We start from the raw sequence: 23,840 nt of genomic DNA on the forward strand, positions 1-23,840 counted from the left end.
AACGATGTAGGAAATTATCTTCTTTGCTGTTTCTAAAATAATCTAATGTAGAAATCAAGTTTTCTTTTATTGAAAGCTTGGTTTTCTTTAAATTGTGTTTCGCAGGACTCACTGAAGGGGAAGTAGCTGGTCTACTTCATTGAAATTAAAATCTGAAAAACGAAAAAACAAAAAACTGATTCTTGTTTTGTTTTTCCAATTTTATTTTGAAACGAAAAAACCAAAGAACGAACCATACACGGATTGTCTTCCTCATCTACTTGACAAACCAAATATGGAATATTTTATCCAACTGTTTTCTGTTTAGGTGTTGAAACATGTTTTACTCTAAGCTCCTCAAAAAGAGCAGAGAAAATTTCTCTCTTTCTCCTAAAGAACATTTTACTTAAACAAGTTTAATGAATGCATGCTTGTTTCTTTGAGTCCTCCTTTCTATAAAATAAAAAATGAAAACAAAGGAGAAAACATTGCTCATAAAAGACAAAAATTTCCATTTCAAGAACATCTTAATATTTCAGTAAACATCGTAAAATCCTTTTAAAAATGTTTAAGTGTCCACCTAATTTTGCCTCTGGTCCAAATTTGTATCATTTTTGACTTGCAGTCGGCTGCCAAACAGAATAATTAATTCAAAGATTATTAAACACTTTTCCTACTTTTTGCTTTACTTTTTAGTTTTGTAATGAAGATTGTGTGTTTTAGAATAAACTTGTTTTAGTTGATGATTAGCATTGAAGGAGAAGGGCTGAAAGGCAGGGACCTCTAGTGGTGGGTTAGGAGTATAGCAACTCAACAAAAACAAAAGACATCACTTTGTTTTAGAAGAAAAATGCTAACAGCATATTGTTAATTGTATCACTATTAAAAAGGAGAAAAACATGAAGCTAAATCCAAATCTGCTCTTGTTTGTGTTTATGTAGCAAAGCTAGTGACAACAGGAAGTCAGAAAAGTAAACCCAGATAAGTGATTACTTCAAAAATTTAGATTTTAATAAACTATTTTCGTTGTTTAATACAAGGCAATGATTTTGTCATATAATGAACAAGTTACTTGGAAGTTATAAGTAACCATTACCAAAAATTCCTCTAGTCATTAGTGAGGCACTCACAGCATTTCCTTTGGGAAACACTGTATTTTAGTCTGCCTGATCCAGGTTTGGAGAGCTAGTTATTCTGCATAAATAAACAGAACTCTATTTCAATCAACCAAAGAAATTAATGTATATATATCTTAACACTACATAATTATTGCAACTTGTTTACATAATTGATCAAATACATTCATTCATTTGCTTTTAGTGATACAATAGAAATTTAATCTCAAAACTGTTGCTTCACCTTTGCATCAACTCTGCTGTCCTGCTCTACTTTCAGTCTGGTTATAAATTAATCTGACCACAAAGGGATCATTTATTCAGCTTTAATGTAATCTTTTCCTCACAGAAACCTTCCTTCCCAGAAGGCTTGTTTTGCTCAGAGGATATCCAATAAAAAATAAAAACACAATCCAGTTGCAGATGGTTAACCTATTGGGTAATAAGGAAATTTTCTTACTTATTCCATAACTACCGTTTGCTTTAATAAAATATAAAAACATTTTGTAACCCAAGTTAAACTTAAAACTGGAATGGAAACTGAAAATCTGTGACCCTGACAATTGACAATTTAACACATTTGACTTGTGCATATTTCACATATTATCAATATTTCATTAAAATCAACTATCAAAATCTCTGAGTTAGCTGTCAAAGTAAAGGTTTGATTCAAGTATGAGAGTCACCCCCTGTTATTGTTCTGTTATAGTTTCTGGGAATACATTTTTAACTGGGTCACAGCCGTTCTGTGAGAATGAAGGGATCGTTTGTTTTTGTCCTCATGGCTCTTGACAATAAGTTATGTTTTAGGTCTACGATTGTAAATAAATGTCACTGAAGAAATTAACTATAAAAATAGAAAATTTTTATTGAATAACAGTTGATAAGTAAATAGAGGCATACTTGCAAATAATTACTTAAATATACATTATTAATAAAGAGCTCTGATAAAAACTCTTTGGTCTGATGACCACGGTCATTTGAAGTGAAGAATCTCCTGGGTAGCGATACGGATGAGCTGGTTGAAGTCAAAGTGGATGTATTTCCTCCAAAAACGTCGATCCTTGCCGTATATCTGAGCCGGATAACAAGGACTGCCTGCAACAAGAGTTGTCTTTAATCAAATAACCGCAGCTCAGTTTTTATTTTTTTACAGTTACTGCTGAGTTGATCTTTACAAAAGTGTTTAAAAAGCATCAACCACAAAATCTTGCAAAACAGTACTAAAGCTTAAAATCCTTAAACTTCAGTAGTTTATAGAATCTGACATCAAAATCTCAGAGCATTTTTTTCCATTATAGGATCCCTCAACGATCGCAACTTGGTCCTCTCCTTTTTTAACTCGTGTTTGAGAGATACATTTCTTAGTATGCAGATGTCATTTCAAAACTTGTTTTATTTCAATCAATCAAGCAAGCAATCAATTTTAGCTACAAAGCACCTTTCCTGTTGGAGGCAGTTTGCTGGAAACACATAATGAAGGGTATTTATTAACTGGGTGTGAACCATCCAGGGTCACAGTGTGCAGGTCAAATACCAGAGTTGTGAAGTAAACTGAAACCGGTGGGATCCTCCCTTTTACTCCAATCTCTGCAAGAGAGCTGGTGGATATATATATATGTGTGTGTGTGTGTGTGTGTGTGTGTGTGTGTGTGTGTGTGTGTGTGTGTGTCAAAAAGTCTTCAACAATATAAAACCAATCTTTTTGTTATTGAAATGAGATGCAGAAAGAAAATTATCGCAAACATTTAAGAAAAATCCCCTAAAACATTTTTTTGTTTACAAATTACAGCATGACAACGGACAAACAACAAAAGAGTGCCTTTAAAACATTAAAGGCATATTTATTTATCCAAATAAAAAAAATCTAATTAGCTCAAATTAAACTCTTGCTGACTTGGGGGTTTTGGTGCGGTGCTGCTGCGAAGAAATAAAACTATACAAAGAAGGATAGAGAGGAAGTTTGTGGGTGGATTAGTTCAAGCTGGGGTTAAACAGTATCGATATAGCGCATAAGCGCTACAGAAAATAATTTTCTGTGTTATTATGGTTGTAAACTGAGCTTCTATAGTGACACAAACATTTCTACGGTGCATCTCTGACGACCTCTAGTGGTCTAAACATTCAACACTCACTGGATTTTATTCTGAATAAATAAAATCTAGTGAATATAAAGCATAAAACATGTAAAAAAAAAATTACAATTTATGTGGACTTTAGCATTTTACAGCTACACTGGTCAGATTACAGTAGTGGTTTATTCTGCACTGTCATGCTCAGCTGTGTGTGTGTGTGTGTGTGTGTGTGGATCCTCACCTATACCGTGCAAAATTCTTGCAACAGCTCTCCCTGAAAACTTCTCATCACTTCTGTTGGCAAGAAAACCTCTGATGTCGGCTCTGATCTGACTCTCCCAGTCCAACAGCTGCAAAACACATACAGTCATGTTTTCATCACTTGTGAGGACTTTGACTTCCATTAATTTCACAGCCTAATCCTTACCATAATCCAAACCCTAACCATCACATACCTAACCCTTACCTTAACCTTTACCCTAAACCTAACCATCACAGACCCCATGGTCCCAGATGTTTTTCCTATGTGGGAAAAACAACTTCCCACATGGGGACCAAGAAAATGTCCTCACAAGGAGCAATGGTCCCCATAACCCCACATTGTAGACAGAAATAGGTTCCCATAAGGATATAAAAACCTGGTGTACACACACACACACACACCCCTCTAAGCAGGAACATTTCCAGATCGAAGCCATGTTTAATTTCCTGTGAAGATTGTTTAACCTTGTATTTGTCGAGCTCTTCGAGGTCCTCCGGTTGCAGCGAGCGATCTCTGTCTCGCCGCTTGTCAAAGTATTCAGAAAGAAGGTTTTTCAGCTGCAAGCTGCGACTCTCATCCAAGTCGTCCAGACAGGACGTCACAGTTCGGAAAGCAACACTGAAACAAACAATGACCGGAGAAGTGAAGAACAGACGCAGGAGAAGACACCACCACACCTGCAAACCAAAACATCATTCGCGGTTCCAGTCCTGAACATATTCACTCAACAAGTGAAACTAAACTTTAACCTCAGATCTTTAACATCTTGTATCAAAAATCTGATCATAATTGTTAGTGGTGTTCCTCAGCACTCAGACTCAGGCCTATTACTATTCATCTTCAACCCATAGGGTCCATTTTTAGGGAATATGATCGACATTCTCTTATTATGCAACATATCTGCCTTTGATATATCCATCTCTATCCTTTCAAACCAATTCCAAAACTTACGCTTTATTTTTTTCACCTGTTTGTCTGATTACCAAGAATTTAATTGAGAAGTTTCTCCTGCATCACATTGACAAACTACTTTTTAAAAGCTTTGAAAATATCTTTCATAGATTTTGATTTAATTTACCCTTTATTTTTTGCATTGCTTTGACTCTCAAATCCAAACAATGGGGCTTTAATTGGGATTTTAATTGTTGTGTGATGAGGCTCTGTGTAGGTGCCAATAATAATAATAATGAGTGCCAAACCTCTTGAAGGCCTTGAAGCAGGCTGTGAGTTGGTAAATTTGTGTTTTTTCTTGGTCCTGGACTCGATTATAAAGGAATTGACAAACTTTGTCCATCTCCTCGTCGCTCAGGTCGCCATAAGATCGGAAATAAAAAGACGGGGAAGAAAATTCAACCAAGACACCGCTTCGTCCACCACCTGAAATGTAAACAAAAACCTACTTCACTTTGCAGAAGGACAAGAAATTACTGTAGGAACTGATATTGTTCCTATAGTATTGTTCCTAATCAGCTTCTATGCACCACAAACTTCCAGAAAACTGCAAAACAGCTGAAACACTGAGTTCCTTTAAATCTAGACTAAAAACTTAGCTGCTTAGAGTTGCTTTTGAAACCTAATCATGACACAGTAAATAATCTGATGTTTAATGACTTTGTAATTTTCTGTTCTTATGATGTAAAGCACTTTGAAATGCCTTGTTGCTGAAAGGTGCTACACGAATAATATTTGATTGATTAATATATACCTCTGGAAAATGAAGACACCACTTAAAATGATCAGTTTCTCCAATTTTACTTTTTATAGGTATATGTTAGGGTAAAGTGAACATTGTTATTTTATTCTATGAACTACTGACAACATGTCTCTGAAATTCCAAGCAAATATTTAGTGTTTATTGGCAGAAAATGAGAAATGGTCAAAATAATGAAAACCATGCAGTGTTTTCCGACCTGAAATAATGCAAAGAAAACAAGTTGATATTCATTTAGAAACAACAATACTAATGTTTTAACTCAGGAAGAGTTCAGGAATCAATATTTGGTGGAAGAACCAGCAGGTTTTCAATGGGGTCCAGTGCAGTGGACTCTTAATTTGTTCCAGAGCTGTAGATAATAATAGTACCGTATTTTCTGGACTATAAAGCGCACCTCACTATAAGGCGCACCAAGTTCTTTTTAAAAAACTGGAAATGTACATATATATATATAAGCTGCACCAGGCTATAAGCCGCTGGTATCTCCGCTGCTCTCACAAGGACCCAGCAGAGGGCAGCAGAGGGGTGCGTCCTAATAAACCTGCTGGATTTATTATGGACGCAGCCCTCCGTCTGCAAAGCCGAACCATGGTTTCGTTCACGCCGAGTTTACGTGCAGCGGCTCTATTTTCCTCCTGTACTGTCAGATCGATGGCCTTCAACTTAAAAGCTGCATCATATGAACTTCTTCATGTTGTTTCCATGATGAGGGGGTGTGAGTTTGATAACATTTCTCCGTCTGCCTGCTGCTAGCATGTGCTTGTTCTAACTGAAAATTAGTGCTTTCTTCTTTGATTTCCAATTTTGACTTCCAATGATTCACTTCCTGCTAAAGCGCCCTCTGGTGGTTGAAGAAAAAGCCGCACCGGGCTATGAGTCGCATGGCTCAAAGCGTGGGGAAAAAGTAGCGGTTTATAGTCCGAAAAATACGTTACCTTTAGACAAAAAAAAGGTAATAAATAAAAGCTGTAAACTATCTCAGTGTCTTCAGTTTTGAAATGAACCTCTGTCTGTGCTCCACTGCAGCTGTCTCAGTCCCCTCTTCACCAGGGGAAGCTGCCATCCCATCGTGTCCGCCACCTCGACGACATCAAACTCCACCTGATCGAACCGCTCCACGCGCTCGCCTGCCATTCTCTTCCGGGCCAACGCCACGGCAACCGGAGGGCAACTGCGGGTTCATGATTAAAAACTCATCAACACAGCATTTTCATTCCACTTGTGTATTTCTGTAGTTATATTACTGCATCAAAAACTTTACCTTTACACCAGGACTGCACTGATGGAGCACATTTTTATTTACTTTTTCCCAGATTCAATATTTTCTGTTTTGTTCTCCAAGTTCTCAGAAAACACCTCAGCGCCTTAAAGGTTTATTATAAAACTTTGTGGTACTATTCAACTCTAAAATTGATGATAAAAACTATTGATACCTTTTTAGATAACTGCATGAATGGGACTGCATGACATGCAATCACAGGCACACAAATACAAATACAAATACTGCTCTTGAAGAACATTCCTATTTGTAATTCATTTCTTTAATACACTAATCACACAAAGTAGTGTGAGTAAATAAACTGCTTTATTTAATCATATTTTCTATTTAATTAGTATTTATTGATGCTCTGATGGATCAAGCAGTGGTGAAAATAGTAAAAATGACAACCCTGACAGTATTGTTTTTTAAAAATCATCATTATCTTATAATCATAAATCTGATAATGAAAGGACTTTTATCATGATAAATTATACAATAAATGCTAGTCTCTAGTCTCTACACCCGTTTCTTACTGAAAATGTCACTGGAAAGATGGTGAAAAATCAGGAAAAACCACATTTTTTTAAACAACATTGACAAGTTAAAGGAAACGCAGTGAGTTTGGGCTTTCTCTGCACACATGTAGATCTGAAAGATCACACAGCCCCAACTGAAGCATCAGTCAAAAACAAAACCACAGCCATCGCTTACATTTTTGTGACTTTCTGGAGCTGTCTGGGTCCATCGTAGCACCTGACTTTACACACAGACAGAGTCGGATGGAGAAGCTCAACAAACCGCTGAGGATGCAGCTCCAGGTAGCAAAGCAGCGTTTCAACACCTAAAGTTTTTAAATAAACATTCACATGTACAGTAAACCAAGCTGCACCTTTTCTTTTCTCTCAGGGTAAAACCTTGAGCCTGGTTTCCACTGACCTTCCTCTGTGACGTCCAGAGCCTCCACGGTCTCCTGGATGGGAATCGCTCTTTCATGGGTGTGACACAGACGCTCCTCCGGCCAATCACAGCTCTCTGTTTTCTGGTCACTCTGCCAATCCGCTCCCTCATCTTTACCTCCTCTTGACTCACCCCGCTCATTTTTTACGCTTCCTTCCTCGCTGTGCTGAGCTGAATCAAGGTCAGGCGCCTAAAGGCAAAACAAACGTTGCATCTAACGAGGTCTGAATTATAAAATTCAAATTCAAATTTACTTTATTGATCCCAAAGGGAAACTAAATGTTGTTGTAACTCATTAATTCTTCAAAGAGTTATTGTAGATGCAATGTAGAAATGAATAAAATATATTAAAGGTTACACAGTCCCTTGACAATCTTCTTTAAAAAAATTATTTGTAGTTTTCAGCTCTTTTATAGATATGTGAAGCAGTAGAGATCTTCCAATATAAAGATTTTCCAATATTCAATTTTGTTTTTTTAAAACTTACCCAAAGCTCTTAAAATATTTAAACTTTTCCAGTCTACCTAGTAGCTGTGCTGCGAATTAACCACCATTTCCACACAGCCATCGTTTGGAAAATCCAGGGATTGCAATTAAATTAGCAGAGAATTTCCCATAAATCACCTCTAAGCCAGTGGATTCCCGTTTTTCTCCGAGTTTCTTTTCATCGCAGACATCCATCATCTCCAGCAGATCAGCGTCTCCAACATCCTGCTTCACAAAAGCAGATGCGTTACTTCATCTGAAGCTCTGACGGCATGTGGACTGAAAACACAAGCGGAGAGAAGGTCACCTTCCACAGTTCCTGCTGCTTCTGGTGAATCTTCTGACATTTACATGCAGGAAAAACTCGCTGCACCAGTTTCTTGATCGTGTAGTAATCCACAGTGTCTGCGTAGATGTGGCGGCGGAGCTCATGGAGGTCGCCACCCTGAAATTCCCCCACAAATTATAACTGGGGCATTAATATATATAATAAATGAAGAGGAACATGCATCAAAAACCTTTTTTACACCACTAGACATAGCAGCGCTCGAGTGTTACAGCACTGCAACGTCTGGATGCATTTCTGCTTCACACCTGGATCAAAAAGCTGAACTACCTCCTTGGGATTTCAGTCGGGTAATTAAATATTTGATCCAGGTGTTGAAGCAGGGATGCATCCAAAAGCTGCAGGACTGGAGTTACGGACTTTAGTCCAGGAAGTGGATTTGATGCATCCTAACCTACAAATTACTATTTGCAAGGTAAACACGATGATTTCTGAGCTTTTTCTCTGCAGATCTACAAGCAAAATGTGAATTGTGATGAATATTTTGCCTTCAGAGTTGAGACAAAAACAAAAAAGAAACAACTACAGCAAATTATCCTTGGTATTTCCAGAAATTATTATATTTGAATGTGAGAGTTATATGAAAGACTTAGTAACAGATAAAAGTTTCAGGAAATGAAAAAATTACAAAGAAGCAAAATGAAAGCTGCTGTTTCACAATTCCTTCTAATTACAGATTTCATTTAAAATTGAATCCAGAAAAATAAGGATAATGTGGCTTAGAAACAAATTAATTATGATATCAATTTAATTTTACACAAGCAATTATCTTATTATCTAGCAGCTCTTTGGTGCAAATGATAACTCCTACAATAAACATCAAATATGTGAAATATTATCTCAAATTTTAAATTGAAAATTCAACTCGGCTAAGTGCAAAGACTACAAACTCACAACTTGTTGGTCCTTAGAAAGTACCAACAATAATTCATTATAAATCAGTTTCTAGTATGAAGGTTTATTATCAAGTCGTTACGTTTTCAGAAAAAATGCTGCTAATTTTCATCTGCCATTTCTTTTACCTTCAATATCAAGTGTAAGAAATGTCATGGGTGAAAGTAACGCAGCCCTCGTTTATAACAAACTCAAAACTATGTGGAAACGTTTTTGATCAGATTACATAAAAACTAATGTGTCATCAATCATTCTTCCTAAATATCCACTGTCACAGATAATTTGACTTTTCCTAGTATTTTATCAGCAGCAGCAATAATGTTTCCATTTGTTTTCAGTTCTCCTGCAAACATCATGAAGGTTTTTTTTTACTCAAAGTTATCAGACTTTGAGAGGCAAAAAAAATCTGTTTAGATAGTTTATCTAAGCAGTTTCAGCCATAAGTTATCAATATCTAAACACTCAAACCATAAGAATATCTCCAAAGTTTAAGTCATTATGTTTGGACCTCTAAGGTTTTACCTCCGGGTCCAGGAAGAGGTGGCAGTGTGCTGGAAGTCCATCTCTCCCAGCCCTCCCAATTTCCTGAACGTAGCTCTCAAAACTCTGAGAAATTGTGTTAAAACATCAGAAATTATAAATGAAAGTTAAGAAATGTATAAGTCGGCTAACTTTCCACCTTTGGCATGTTGTAGTGGATGATTCCACGAACGTCGGATTTGTCCAGCCCCATGCCAAACGCCACAGTGGCCACTACGATCCGGAGTTCCCCACACATGAAGTTGTTCTGGACCCGGCGGCGCTCCGAACCCGACAGGCCGGCATGGTAGGCCTCAGCCTGCCACTTCAAGGGTTTACGGATCTTCTTACGAGCTGAAAAGAATCAGACAAAACAACAAAAAAGCTGAAAATCTGAGTTAATAAGTTTTGATTCTGTACACGATCATTAATGCTCTTCTAAAATATGTGAAACCTTAACTAGGCCTGAAATGATTAATTGGATTAATCGATTATTGAAATAACTTAGTAGTTAACTGGAGCATACAGATTTTAAAAAAAGACCATTTGCTAAAAGAAAAAAAAAGTGAGAGCCAAGACTTCACAAAGAAACAAACAGCTCTGGGAAAAAAATAAGAGGCCACTTAAAATGATCAGTTTCTCAGATTTTACTTTTCATAGGTTTATGTTTGAGTAAAATGAACATTGTTCTTTATTTCTATGAACTACTGACTAAATGTCTCTGAAATTACAAGCAAAAATTTAGTTTTTATTTGCAGAAAATGAAAAATGGTCAAAATAACAAAAAAGTTACAGTGCTTTCAGACCTGAAATAAAGCAAAGAAAACTAATTTATATTCATTTAGAAACAACAATACTAATGTTTTAACTCAGGAAGAGTTCAGAGATCAATGTTTGGTGGAAAAACCAGGAGGTTTTCAATGGGGTTCAGTGCAGTGGACTCTTCATTTTTTTCCACAGCTGTATATATATTTAAATATATATAAAATATATTTTGCATTTAAGATGAAAAAGAAAAACCTTTGTAAATATGAGATCATCAATTATTCAAAATCTGTCAAATAAAATTTCTTAACCATATTTTGCCATCTAATCATGAATTGGTAAATAAAAAGCATAACAGATTAGCTGTACAGGCATTTTTAGGTATAGATGCATATTTTGCCACAAATTTCTTGTTTACAAAAGGAATCGAATTATTTGTTTGTTTTTAGGTTTTTCTTGTTTTCACGTTAAATGAAAAATTCAGAATGTACCCCAAACAACAGAATAATCGATTGCCAGAATATCTGTTAGTTGCAGCTGCAGCCATTACCCAGTTCCTTCTTCTTCTGCCCCACTGGGTTGTCCTCTGTCTGGTTGCTGCTGCTTATTTGGGTATTTTCTCTCAACAGCACCCCCTGCAGGCAGGTCCGCAGCAGTGCAGCCACTCGGACGGTCTCCTCTCGTCTGGTGCAGTAAACTATGATGGAGTCCAAACAGCCAAAACGATCGCCTTTCAGCAAAGAAACCAAAGCCTGAAAAACACAAATGTTCCAAAGTAAAACAACGTCACGCGTTTTAGATAAAGAGACTGAATTAAGGCAGGTTGGCACCACATCAGACCTGGTCTTTCTCCCTATCTGTGGACACGGACAGGTTGAGGTTCGGGGGCACGGCTGCAGACCGCACAGCTATCCCGTCTTTATCGCTGATGTCCAAATGCTGAGCGATGTCCAGCGCCGTGGACAAAGTGGCCGTAGCCGTGAGTCCCAGCAAACACTTGACTCCGAGGCGTTCCCGGAGCACCTACAGACAAAACATGTTCCTCTACTCAAACAGCAAAACTGATTGCAACTCCAGCTCTGCTTTATTAATTTACCTGCTTCTCTTTACATGTTGGAAACCAAGAGAAAAACTAGTTAAAAATAAAAAACATGGCTTTATTATGTTGTTTTATAATAACACACCTTACAAAGCCTTAAGTAGCAGGGTCTGAAGTTGTGTGACCACTCAGACACGCAGTGAGCCTCGTCTATACAGGCGAAAGCCACCGGAGGGAGCTCCTGAGCAGAGGGCAGACATCCTGACCCTGAACCTCCTCCACCGACCAAAGCCTCTGGGGAGAGAAGCAGCACACACACCTGGCCGGACTTCACCTGGAGAGAAAAATAAAACAGATTACTTTAAAGGGGACATATTATGCTAAATCCACATTTTGAACGTGGATTTTTACTTCTTAAAACAGCCCAAAGTGTTTATTATTTGGTAATAAGTTAATGTTTTTAAGTGTCTGGAAAATTAGTGGTTTCAAAAACTCCATGATTGCTAAAATTCCTCAACAGTCACAATGAAACCAGTGTCTCCATCCATTGAATAACATGTAAACATTTTTAGAGTGACAGTTAAAGGGTTAAGTCACATTCCAGAGGGACTGAGCCGTTACTTAGCAACCCTGACAGAGCCCAGTCCTGTTACCTAGCAACCAAGCATAGCTCCGGGACATTCAATCAGCTTGTTTAAGAGCTCTCAGCGCTGTACAATTGTGTTTTGTTGATGAGTAACCATACAGAAAAGATGTTTGAGTAACGTTCAAGGATGGTTGTATAATTACAGATCTGTTTGCAGATATTTTGCGAGCGTAAACGTTGAGTTTAGGGGCGCAGTCAGCTGCACAAACAGACAAGCATACAAACCAAACTTGTCGTTTTATTGTGTAACTTTTAATGAGGGATATCGTCAATCAAAATGACAGCCAACCCTCGTTTCGGTTTAATTGCGGATTTCCAATTACACCTTTTTACAAGGTGAGAAGATTAACGTTCATAATGTATATGAACGCTTTATCGTTCATATACTTTATAAGTAAGTATGACAAGAAACATATCAACTATCACATTATGGCGAAAGTGAGTATAACCATCAGTAACCATGGAAACAAAAACCCACGGTCATGTAGCCTAGCACATAGGGAAAAAAGTGGTTAGCGTCTCGTCTTCTGTATGTTTTTCAGGCTGTTCCGGTTTAAGGGGAACCGCTGTTCATGTCATGGTGACATAAATCAGGTGGTGTGAATTCAGGCAAAGTCGGTAATTTGATCAACACATCAGGAGGAGGAAGTGCAGGTCGGTTTCTAAGCTAGCCGTTTCATGCTTCTGTAAATACCGCCGTCTATTAGTTCACGGACAAATTAGCTTGACTCGAACAAGCAGACGCCACGAATAAACTGACAAAAACAACTTCAGTCGCTCTGTTCAATACTACCGATCCTCACTTCCGACGTCCGTCATGGCACCTCGATTAAGTGACGTAATTGGAAACAGTCAATAGAAAATGTACGACACTATCAGACCCAGCATAAGGTTTTAATGATGCAAAGAAAGGTGATCTTAAGCATGCTGTCTGCCTGTGACCATGTTACCTTTTCTATAGCAGATTCTCTCTGTTTCATCGTCATGTTGGAGTGGATGCAGGCTGCCTTTAACTTGGTGGGCAACCCCGAAAGCTAAACACACACATATATATACACACACAAAATTTACGCGTTTCTGGTTTAAGTTTCATCTACATAAAATGTAGAGAGTGTTCACCTGATCATCCATTAGAGAAACTAGAGGGGAAATGACCAGAGTGATGCACTTTGACCTCTGTGCGTACAGAAAAGCTGGCAGCTGATAGCAGAGTGATTTACCCATTCCAGTGGACAGCACCACCAGGGTGGAGAGCCCTGAGAATAAAGAAGCAAACATGTAGAAGAGGCTCATGTAGAGACGATGTGTTCAGGGGTTTATGAGCTGTGACTACCTGCAAGGATCCTCATGATGGCCTTCTCCTGCCCAGGTCTGAATGACTGGTAGCCCAGTTCTCTCAGAGCTGCAAACACTTCAGCAGGAGTGTCTGAACACAACCATTACACAACAGAAAACAACATTTAGTTTCAATTAGTCATGATGGAGCGGTTATTGAAGTAATCGTCAACTAATTTGGTAATCAATTAATCGTTTGCAGGAGTATACAGACTGAAAAAGGCCAAACAGTGAAAAAAAACAAAACAAAAAATATGTATTCATTCTGTATTTGAGATTAAAAAAAAATGTTTTTGTCTGTAAATATGCTCTATGCAAAACTCCTGATAGTTTTAGTTTCACCTGGTTGAAATTCTGTAAAAAAAAAAAAAAAAAAAGAAGAAAACTCCTGCTATTAAACACCTTATTAATCAGTTAATCCACAAAAACAATCAACAGATCAGTATTGATGTTAAGTCAAGCAGAAAGGACTGAGCTGTTCAAATATTGATGTTAGAAGTATATTTTCACCAAAGATGCTTGAAATAATCAAGGGTAAATAAATTATATCTTATTTCATTTCAGCCAATAAAATGTTTATCTTCTTATTTAAAAGGGAAATTTAAATATTTGTTCATTTGTATCTTTTAGTCTATTGAAAATATTATATATAAAAAAAAGATTTTAAATTCTGCAGAATGTGGCAATTTTTAAATAACTAAACGAATCATTAGTGGCAGCTCTAGTGAATTTTCATACCAATGCATTTCTATTTGTGTGAATGAGATTTGCAGCGCTTACCCTGGACTTTCCCGTCTTCTGTGAGACGATAAAGCGGCTCCATCGGCGGCGGCGGCGCGGGCCGCTCGTAGTCGGGACGAATGACGTTGAGCAGCATCTCATCGCTCCGCCTGCTGTCCGCTCCAGTTTCCTGTTGCCGTTTTTCCGCGTCGACACAGGAAGACGCTGCTGCAACATGTGCAACAATGTTTTCAAAAATGTAATAACAAAAGTCTGAATGAAAATGGAAATCAGATCAGATATTGAATACCGGAGCATTTCTACTAGGCCTGCCACAACAACAAATTTCACTGGACAATAAATTAACCTAGTAATTATTGTGATAAAGGATAATACTGTTGTTTTGACACACCAATAAACTTTAATTTTGTAAAAAAAAAAAAAAAAAACACTTAATACTGGAACTGGAAGATATTTTATATATCCAAAATAAAACACAATAACCAAAAACAAAACATAAAAAGGAAATAAAAACCACACACAACTAAATAAAATGGATTCTGACATCTCTGGAAACAAAAAATAAATATAATCAAATACATTTTTAATTTACCATGAGATTAATTCATTCACTCATTGCTTATTGTGGCAGGATTAATCCTTACTGACAACAGACAGTAGGAATCCTGCTGTGAAACGACTTATCCTACCCGGAGGCTGCAGCGTTCCCGTTGCCCTGGCAACGTCTTCCAGGGTGGGCAGTTCAAACGGTTCCTCTTCTGCAGGCTGATCCTCAGAAACAGGTGGTGGAGGGGCTAAAAAAGAAAAGGAAAAATTATGCTGAGCTAACAGTGCCCAGAGCTCACAGCTCATATTAATTACCACAGATGAGATTTAATTCAGTTTCTGTGTTTCACTACAGGAGACGAATCATCTACTTGTTTCATAGTGAGAATAAAATCAGTCCTGCTACTTTCAGAACTGGGTCAGTAAAATAAAGTTCCTAGAACCTTTCATGTAAAAATGAAAGACTTTTCAGTTTGTCTGACTTTTCTGTTTACATTTAAAACAGTCGGCAGCATGAATAGATGGATGGATGTACGGACGGATGGAAGGAGCTGTGTCACAAAGAAGGAAGAAAAAGAGGAAGGAAGAACTGAAAGAAAGACAACAGGAAAGACAAGAAGGAAGTATGGTAAGAAAGAAAGGAGATAGGGTACAAAGAAGGAAGGAAGAGAGGAATGAAGGGATGACAGGGAAGGACAAAAGGACAGAACAAAGGAAGGATTGTGCAAGAAGTCTGAAAACACGGATATTTATCAAACTAATAATTTCCTTGTCCACAATTATCCAGACCAGGAAAAAACTGAAATCTATACCTCTGCATATTTGTCTTGTTAAATGTGAGAAATAATATTTTTCATCATTATTATTTAAAATAAAAACATCCATCTAAAGTTCCACTTTCTCCTCCTCTTCTTCTGGATGATCTGATCAGCTGTTTTATTCCTCCTGCAGGATGAATCCTCCTCTTCTCCTAACCCAACATGTGAACAGATCGGTTCCTCCGGTCACCTGGTCCTCTGCAGTCCACAGCCCAGTGTCCGCTTCCTCCACACCTGTAGCAGGTGTCGCTCTGCCGACTCGGCGCCCCTCTGAACCCGCCCCTCCGTCCTCTGCCGAAAAATCCTCCGCCTCCGCCGAACCGCTCTCCCTTCAGCTGAAATTTCTGCATGTACAGCTGGAAAACACGCAGAATCAGACTGGCTGCAGCCGTATTTGTCTAAAGACAACCTCTCATTTTAATGCGACGCTTTGGGAATAAGAGCGTTCAGATCATCAAACTGTCGTTTTATTCGTCTGGTTTCACATCTGATGAATCATTTTTGTGTTATTTATGTCATTATTCCCATAAAACACCCAATTACGACTTTTTTTTCTCATTTTCCCCCAGATTTTTTTTTTTTTTTTGAAAAGTTTAAGACATAATACCATCCTGTCAAAGTTCCCAGAACCTTCGGGAAAGAAACCGGCCCACAGCATCACACATCCTCCCTATGCTAAACCCAACTGGAATGTTTTTCACAAAAAGATTAACTTTTATCTGATTTATCAAACCCCGTAAGTTTACTTTTGTGATGGTGGAAGAAAAAGTAGTTGTTTTCGCTGTGCCTCCTAAACATCCAGTTAGCATGACAATAACAGTTTAGTGGTTGTCATGGAAACTAAAGAAAATTTAGGTCCAATTATTTCTCTGACTCTTGATATAGTAAAATTTATGCAAGTGTCCATTTTGTTTCAGCCGATTTAAGACAAATATAATGGTTATGTTCTCTGGTCTTTCCCTTTATGTAGAACTGCTAAGAGAAATGGAGCCTATTTAGACTTATTATTTTATTTAATTGCCCTAAACATTAATCGGTTTAAAAATTAAAATGGGAAATCAAAAAATAAATAAAAAATTTTAAAAAAGCTTCAGCTACATTTATTTTAAGGAAATTCTGAAACTTAGAAAATCTGTCACCAGTGATTTTATTAAAAATAAAGAATTATTTGCAATCTAATTTTAGAAAATACTAGTTAAATGTTATATTTTCTAAACTTGAGCTTCCGACATTTCTACATTTACTGCAGTAAAGGCTAAAACTAGGATGTGTGAATATAATTTACTACTGTTCTTTCGTTTGTTTATTCTTTTATTAGACTTCATTCAATAAAGTCAAACTCAAATCATTTTAAAGCTTCACCAGAGGAGCCAGTAAGTCTGGATCTCGCTGTGTTTATTAACCATGAGAGAAACTAAATACGCTCAATAAAAATAAAAACTAAGAGGAATCATACCCGTTTTCGCAAACCAATTCCCCTCAATGCGTAGCCTTTCACATGAGATTTCTTCTTCAGGTTTATCTTCACAAAGTTTCCCTCTGCTCCTTTTGTTCCTCTGTTAAAATATAAAAAACAAACTAAGCTATAAGCAGATCCAGAAAGAAAAGATCGGCAACAAGTTGATGATACAAACTTCAAATATTTTAATTTAAAGTATTTATGCTACAGAGAAACACAACGAGGTGTATAACTGTGAAGAGGGGAAAAAAGCAGCTAATGAAAATCTGAAAAGTGTGGTGTGCACTTCTACTTTGCACCCCTTTACTCCAAATCCCCTAAAATAAAATCTCCATACAGAAAACCTTAAAAATGAACAGTTAAAGCCAGGGGACAGGATGCTCTTAATTTCAGAAAATAAATTTTTATCCTTGCTGCCATTCAGGTGCAAAACATTTATTTATTTATTTTTCAGACTATGGAACAAAAGAAAACCAGGTTGAACATCAGAGGAAGTAATTTTCCTAATTAAAAGAAATGAAAAAAAAATGTATATAAAGCACATATTTTGCAGCTAAATAATATAAAATAATTTTTAAAACCTTTTGCCATTCTGTTGTAGATATTCTATGCATAAAACCCTCATAATTATAACTATTGTTTAGTTCTATAAGATCCACATGTGAGTTGGAGAATCATGGATCAGACGGACCCGCTCCGTCTGATCCATGATTCAATTCAAATCAACATCATTAATGCTCTTAAAGGGTCGGTTGTACCAGAAAATATTGATAAAATATCTTAAAACTGTTAAAATATCTATAAATTATTAAAATTAAATAATACTGAACATCTCTTCAGTTCCTCCAGGATTTCGTGATTTGTTTTGCAATGAAAATCAAAGTGTTTCTGGTACTAATTTGGAAATATTTGTGCTTATTTATGTTGGGAAATGCGACTTTTTACTACTTGCTGTATAGATCATGGATTATAGTCTGACATCAATTAAGGCTGAGGCAGCTGTTTAAGTAAGAACGCTTTTGACAACTTTTGAGAAAAATCAGAGATTTGTTGATTTTGCATAAATTCCCACAATAATTCTCAAAACACTGGAGGGACTGATTGATATAATATGGCAGTAAATTGATAAAAACTGCATTGATTTGACTGATAACGTAATATTCAAGCACATTTAGAGTTTAGCCTAGAATCTAGAGGGCCACATATAAAGATAGGCGGGCCGGATTTGGCCCACGGGCCTCGAGTTTGACGCATGTGATCTGATTGAGTTGAGCTGTTTTACAAAGAAGCATCAGGAAATATTTCAGACATGCCACACTTTTCAGATACGACCTTTTCCTCTCGCTCCACAGTTACGTGCCGCTTTGTTTGGGTTTATCACATAAAACTTCAATAAAAATCCAGGGACTTTTATGGCTTTAAGGTGGAAAACATCAAAGCTTCAAAGGGTGTAAATACTTTTGCGAGTCCAGGTTTGTTTGTGCGCCCACCTGGTTCTGACCGGCTGCCTCTGATAAACCTGATTCGTCCTGAACTCCTCCTGGATTTCTCCTAAAAGGTTCTCCTGCAGCGCCTAGGAAGAGATTAAAACAAATTAAATAATCAACATTTAATCCTCTCAGCTGGTAAATAAATAAAATAAATACCGTTTTTGCTCCTTTGGTCGTTTCCTCCTCATCCTCGTCTTTTCTTTGGCTTTTCTTCTTCTTCTTTTCTGAATCAGGGCTTAAACTCAAGCTCTCCTCTTTCTCTTTAGGATTTCTGCGCCTCTTTTTTGCTGTTTCTCCCACGTCGTCTCCGTCTCTCTGCCTCTTCTTCTTCGTAGCTTTTGATTTCAGACCATCTTCACCGATATCATCTGGTAAACGTGACGACTTTCCTCTTTCCGTTTTCCCTCCTTTCTCCCTTTTGCCTTTTCCAGAATCTTCTTGAGCATAATTTGGATCTGCCAACTTTTCTTCTCGTCCCAAATCTACTGGCTGTTTTCTTTCACCCTCTGAATCTCCTTCAGCTTTTCCTTCCTTGACTTCCTTCTCCTGTCGTTTTTTGACGTTAATTTCCTGATTTCCTCCTCCGGGAATCTCCTCAGCTTCCATCTCCCCAAACACCTGACATCTCTCCAACCAGCTCCTGTCAACGACGCTCAGTCTGCTGGAAACAGAGGCTCGTTTAGCTAAACTCCCTCCTGACCCGATGAGAAAAGGAGGGCTTCGTTTAAATCCATCGACATTCCCAGCTGGACTTCCTGACTGGGAATTTTGTTCTTTATCTCCTGCATCTTCGTTTTCCTTTCCTGTGCTTTCAGGAGCAAATTGAGGGGATGAAGGTGATAAAAGAGAGGAGGATCTGCTTGGAAAAGAAGGTTTAGCAATCTGAAACTGGGAATTAGCACCGATTCTATGATCGTCATCGACAGAATTACTGATTGCAGCTTCTACTGGTTCTGGTTCTGGTTTAAACGGTTCATCAGGCTCCAGTAAATGGAGAGACGGAGAGGTCACCGACCCAAACGGCGGCTTCATCAATCTAGAAGAAACAAACAACAAACACAGATTTAAATCAGACATGCAGAGGTGGATGGAGTAGCAAAACATTTACTCAGTTAAGGGTAAAACTTCTTCAAGATGTTTTTACTTGAGCAAAAATCAGGTTTTCAAGAAATTACTCAAGAGCAAAACAAAATATTTCATAAAAAGAGTGATCAAGTACCGAGTCAATGTCATTTCATGAAAGTAAAGATGAGATTTATTTCATTTTTCAGACTCTGCAGCAAAAGGAAACAAGACTGGCAAAAGAAAAGAGCAGCAGAAATATATATAAAGCACATAGTTTTCAGCTAAATAACAGGAAATTATTTTTATAGACCTTATGCCTTTGGCGTCGTTCTGTTGTAGATTAAATAAAAGAGTAGTAACTCATAAAGAGTGATCAAGATAATAAAATCTGATTTAATAATCATCAAACAGGCAACGTATAAAAGTTCAAATTTAAAGACTAAAATTAAAAAATAATACTAATATATACAAAATAACAGAAGAAATCCTTACAGCTAATAATGTGTATGTTAGAAAAGGACAATGTATTTCCAGTGAGAATATAAAGTGTTTACTGTATTTTATTAATCAACAAAATAGCCATACAAAGCTAGTGTAAAAACAAGAGGTCTCACTTTGACATAAATCCAAGGTGTTCGCCCCCGTTTCATTCATTTCTGGTTAAAATGTGTTTGTTTCTTCTTCATTGAAGTTACTAGTTTTAAAATAAAATATCCAGAAATTTTACTCAAGTAAGAGCAGCAACAGTTCACAAAAATAGTAGTTAATACTACCAATATAGTACCTAAAAACAAGTGGGAAGGAGGGCAAGAATGTGATGAATGGATGGATGGAGGTGAACTAGTGAGGGTTACCTTGGGGAGAGAATCTCCTGGTGTTCATCCTCAGATGAGTTTTTAGCAGAACCAATAGATAAACTGAAGCTGTTCTGTATTGGTTGATCACCTTTTAAGGAATTGAGAGGAACTCGACCAGTACGAAGCGATTTCTTCAGAGAAACTGGTTTCTCCTACAGATATGGGAGAAAATAACCACAGGAATAAGACATCTTGTTTTCTTAACAAATTAACTTTAGCCTTTATTTTGTGATTCCCACCTTACTGAGAGCAGAAAGGTTGTTTTTAAGCTTCAGGCCGTAATACTGCGATGAAGCCATGAGGCTGTGTTTTTCCTGAGACGTCAGTCTTGGAGCAGAAAGCGGCATTGCTTTGCGATTGAGATGGGCTCCCCAACAATCTGATTCCTGCTTGAAAACAAAGACAAAAAGATGTTTCATCAAACCAGGTTAGAAATGTTGGAACTTTGTCTTGGTCTATCATATAAAACTAAACTAAAACACCTTTAAGCTGTAGAGGTTGGTATGTATTCACACAATAATAGCATCATGTTTTCTTCAGCACCTTATTTGTTGGGTTGATCTCTGCTGTGACCTCTCTATGGCCGCTGGATGCGTCGTTTACTTTAGCTCGTTTTAAACTCCTGTACTCCTTATACAGCCCTGCAAAGACACACACTGATTTTCTTGAATGCATCAAGGAAAAAAACATGTTTTTATGCTGCAATGAGATGCGTTGCACCCACTCCTGGTCTCCTCTGGAGCCTGGTCAATGTCCTCCTAGAAAACCACAGGCGTTATAGTGAAAGAAAACATGCAGTGGATCCTGTCTTAATCCGGATGTGTTGGTTTTAAATCACCTTACTGGGTTTCCTCTGGTGCTGCTGGAGAAAACCCTGCTCCCAGCTTTTCAGCAGCAGTTTCACCTCGTTGTAGCGGTCCATGTCGACTTGGTTCAGGACCAGTAAAAGTTATTTAAAACTCATTTCTTGGTCATTATCGTTTCTAGGATTTACGTCAGGCTAAAGCTAGCAACCGGCGCGATGTCGTTCCATCAATTCTAAATCCTAAATTATTCCGCTAAGCTATAATGTTTTCATCAAGTGTCTTTACTGCTTGGAAGACGATCTGTTTTGGTGAAAGCGGAAGCGGCATTTGTTGTTTAGGATTTTCCCGCGTCTGTGTTGCCAGGTTCGTTCCTGAATCCCCCGATCCTCTAAAACCTATAACTAGCTAAAAAAAAAAAAAAAAAACTTCTAGCTGATTAGTTTCGAAATGAAAGCAGGTTTCAATGAATATATTGGAGCATACATTAAGCTTAGTTTTCAAAAAAAAAAATAAAAATAAACAGCCGTTAAAGATTTTACAACGTGGAAATTTCAAAATAAAGAGACCTTTATTGTGAAGCAAGTACTTCCGGTACTAAAGGGTTCATCAGAATCATAACTAACATTTTAAATTCTGTCACTAATTAAAATCATAACACAATCAGCAATTACTCAAAAATAACTACATTTGATTATAATGTAGTTATAATCAAATGTAGTGTGATTACACACTACATTTGTAGTGTGTAATCCACATGTGTCAAACTCAAGGCCCGCGGGCCACATGTGGCCCACCATGTCATTTTATGTGGCCCGCCCAGCATTTTATAGGCCGATGATTGACTTAAAATAGGTTTTGAGCACGAATTGACTACAAACTACATCTCCCACAATGCATTCCAATTGTTACCAGCCAAACATTACGGCTTCTCGCCACTAGAGAGCAGCAGAGTCACCTCAAGCTGCTTATTGATTTTAGCGAATAAAACTGAGACATCGACAAGCTAACATCAAAACGTCCAAGAAAAGAAAAATCGATTTACAAGTAAGACTGTGAATGAAGATGTGTGTGAGTTGGTGTCAGGGCGGCAGGTCGCGCTAGACTTTTTTTGTTATCTGTTATCTTGACCGACAACATAAAAAAATCGGTCATGTACTATTTTATCCGTGAAATTACAATCATATTAACATCAACTATTTAGCCGCATTTTATGCGGTTTAGTTAATATTCACCGTGAATCCAGATCCCAGCACAGATTAAGCAGATAAATGTATCTACATTTTTCTCGTAGTGACAAAAAACACTGACTGTTGCCCCAATAACTTTTAATAAATTATATTAAGCGAATTCACTTAAATTAGCATCACGTCACCCGCTGGGGTCTGAACAACTTCCTCCTAGTTCCCATCTGCAGAAAATTCTGCGCTAATTCATCAGTCAGTTGGATCTGTCTGATCCAAACAGATGAACTGAACTCTGTGAGTGTTTTACCCTGAGCGGTCCGGTGTGCGCTTCTACCAGGATTTTTTTTTTTTTTTTTTTTTTTGCGTGGTTTCGCTTCTCCGAAACGGACAGATGTTACGTCTGCAGCTCCTCCAGAGCGCCGCTCTCCTGGGTAACGAGCACCAAGAAGGCTCCATTTGTTAAATCCGCTGGATGAGTTACTTCCAGCGGTTTCTTTCTAATTCCGCAGTGGTTGAGCAGAGGACTGCGCATGTTACAGTCTAATTAACTTTTGCATCGTCATTTATTTCCTCAAAATAAACTACCGGCTCCTCAAATGGATTAACACAATGTTGCATTCTCTTTAGTTTTCTCTGGTCTGTAATGGAGACTTGAATTTAACGCACCATTTCAACAAAAGGTTTGTAATGTGCTTCCTAACCATTTTTTATTTGTAAGTATTGATTTTTCTTATTTATTTTGAAGTGTTGATTTTATTTTTGAACCATTTTTAATTGTGAAGTGTTGATTTTATTTTTGAAACCTTATTTATTGTAAAGTGTTGATTTTATTTTTGAAACCTTATTTATTTTGAAGTGTTGATTTTATTTTTGAACCCTTATTTATTTTGAAGTGTTGATTGTCTGAAAGACCTTACCCATGAATGAATGAACCCGGGGTTTGAACCGCTGACCTCAGCATTACCAGCACGGTGCTCTAACCTGCTGAGCTAACTCACCTACCTTACAAACTGTTGAGTTTCCATGGATTTAAGAAGAACTTACATGATCTCACCACAATGAAGATTTGATAAAAGTTCTTATATTCTAATGTTTTTCAAAACAACATACATAATATTTTATTTTCCAGAGATTTTGTATTTTGAAGTGTTGGTATTATTTTTGAACCATTTTTAATTTTCAAGTGTTGATTGTATTTCACAGATATTTTTTATTTGAATGTGTTAATTTTATTTTTGAACCATTTTTTATTTGTAAGTGTTGATTTTATTTTATAGCCATTTAGCCAAGTCTCTGTAGAACCATTTGTCTCTGCTAATGACATCTTTAATACAATTTGTTGATCCCAGGCTTAGTTTATGGACTGTAATGTGAAATTAGGCACAATTATAAGTGGCAGTTTGTTCACCAAGTTGCTGTGCTCTCTGAGAGGATCTGTGGTAGAAGTATTTGACATTGTTCCATGCCCATCGTTGACATTA

The 23,840-nt window shown here is 37.3% G+C and overlaps 1 protein-coding gene across 2 annotated transcripts; it reads right to left on the reverse strand.

The window, feature by feature from the left end:
• Positions 1 to 1,942: 1,942 nt before the first annotated feature.
• Positions 1,943 to 21,825, reverse strand: recql4 (RecQ helicase-like 4). 2 transcript variants are annotated; one of them, XM_088010287.1, is made up of 28 exons: positions 21,208 to 21,825; positions 21,094 to 21,127; positions 20,913 to 21,010; positions 20,609 to 20,755; positions 20,367 to 20,521; positions 18,604 to 19,483; positions 18,448 to 18,530; positions 16,955 to 17,054; positions 15,689 to 15,854; positions 14,824 to 14,928; positions 14,174 to 14,338; positions 13,392 to 13,484; positions 13,178 to 13,314; positions 13,009 to 13,092; positions 11,558 to 11,746; positions 11,214 to 11,396; positions 10,924 to 11,125; positions 9,769 to 9,962; positions 9,612 to 9,695; positions 8,157 to 8,294; positions 7,988 to 8,074; positions 7,343 to 7,553; positions 7,118 to 7,247; positions 6,150 to 6,316; positions 4,631 to 4,808; positions 3,896 to 4,049; positions 3,411 to 3,519; positions 1,943 to 2,192 (listed from the first exon to the last, which is right to left on the reverse strand). In XM_088010287.1, the coding sequence occupies exons 1-28, from the start codon at positions 21,289 to 21,291 to the stop codon at positions 2,071 to 2,073; spliced, it is 4,479 nt and encodes a 1,492-aa protein (XP_087866413.1). In that variant the 5' UTR covers positions 21,292 to 21,825; the 3' UTR covers positions 1,943 to 2,070. The 2 variants fall into 2 exon arrangements, with proteins under 2 accessions (XP_087866413.1, XP_087866412.1); XM_088010286.1 differs by having other exon boundaries at positions 14,174 to 14,341.
• Positions 21,826 to 23,840: the final 2,015 nt, after the last annotated feature.

Source organism: Poecilia mexicana, unplaced genomic scaffold, assembly GCF_051168715.1.
Source record: "Poecilia mexicana isolate PSO_F unplaced genomic scaffold, ASM5116871v1 scaffold_11, whole genome shotgun sequence".
NCBI classification, from domain to species: domain Eukaryota; kingdom Metazoa; phylum Chordata; class Actinopteri; order Cyprinodontiformes; family Poeciliidae; genus Poecilia; species Poecilia mexicana.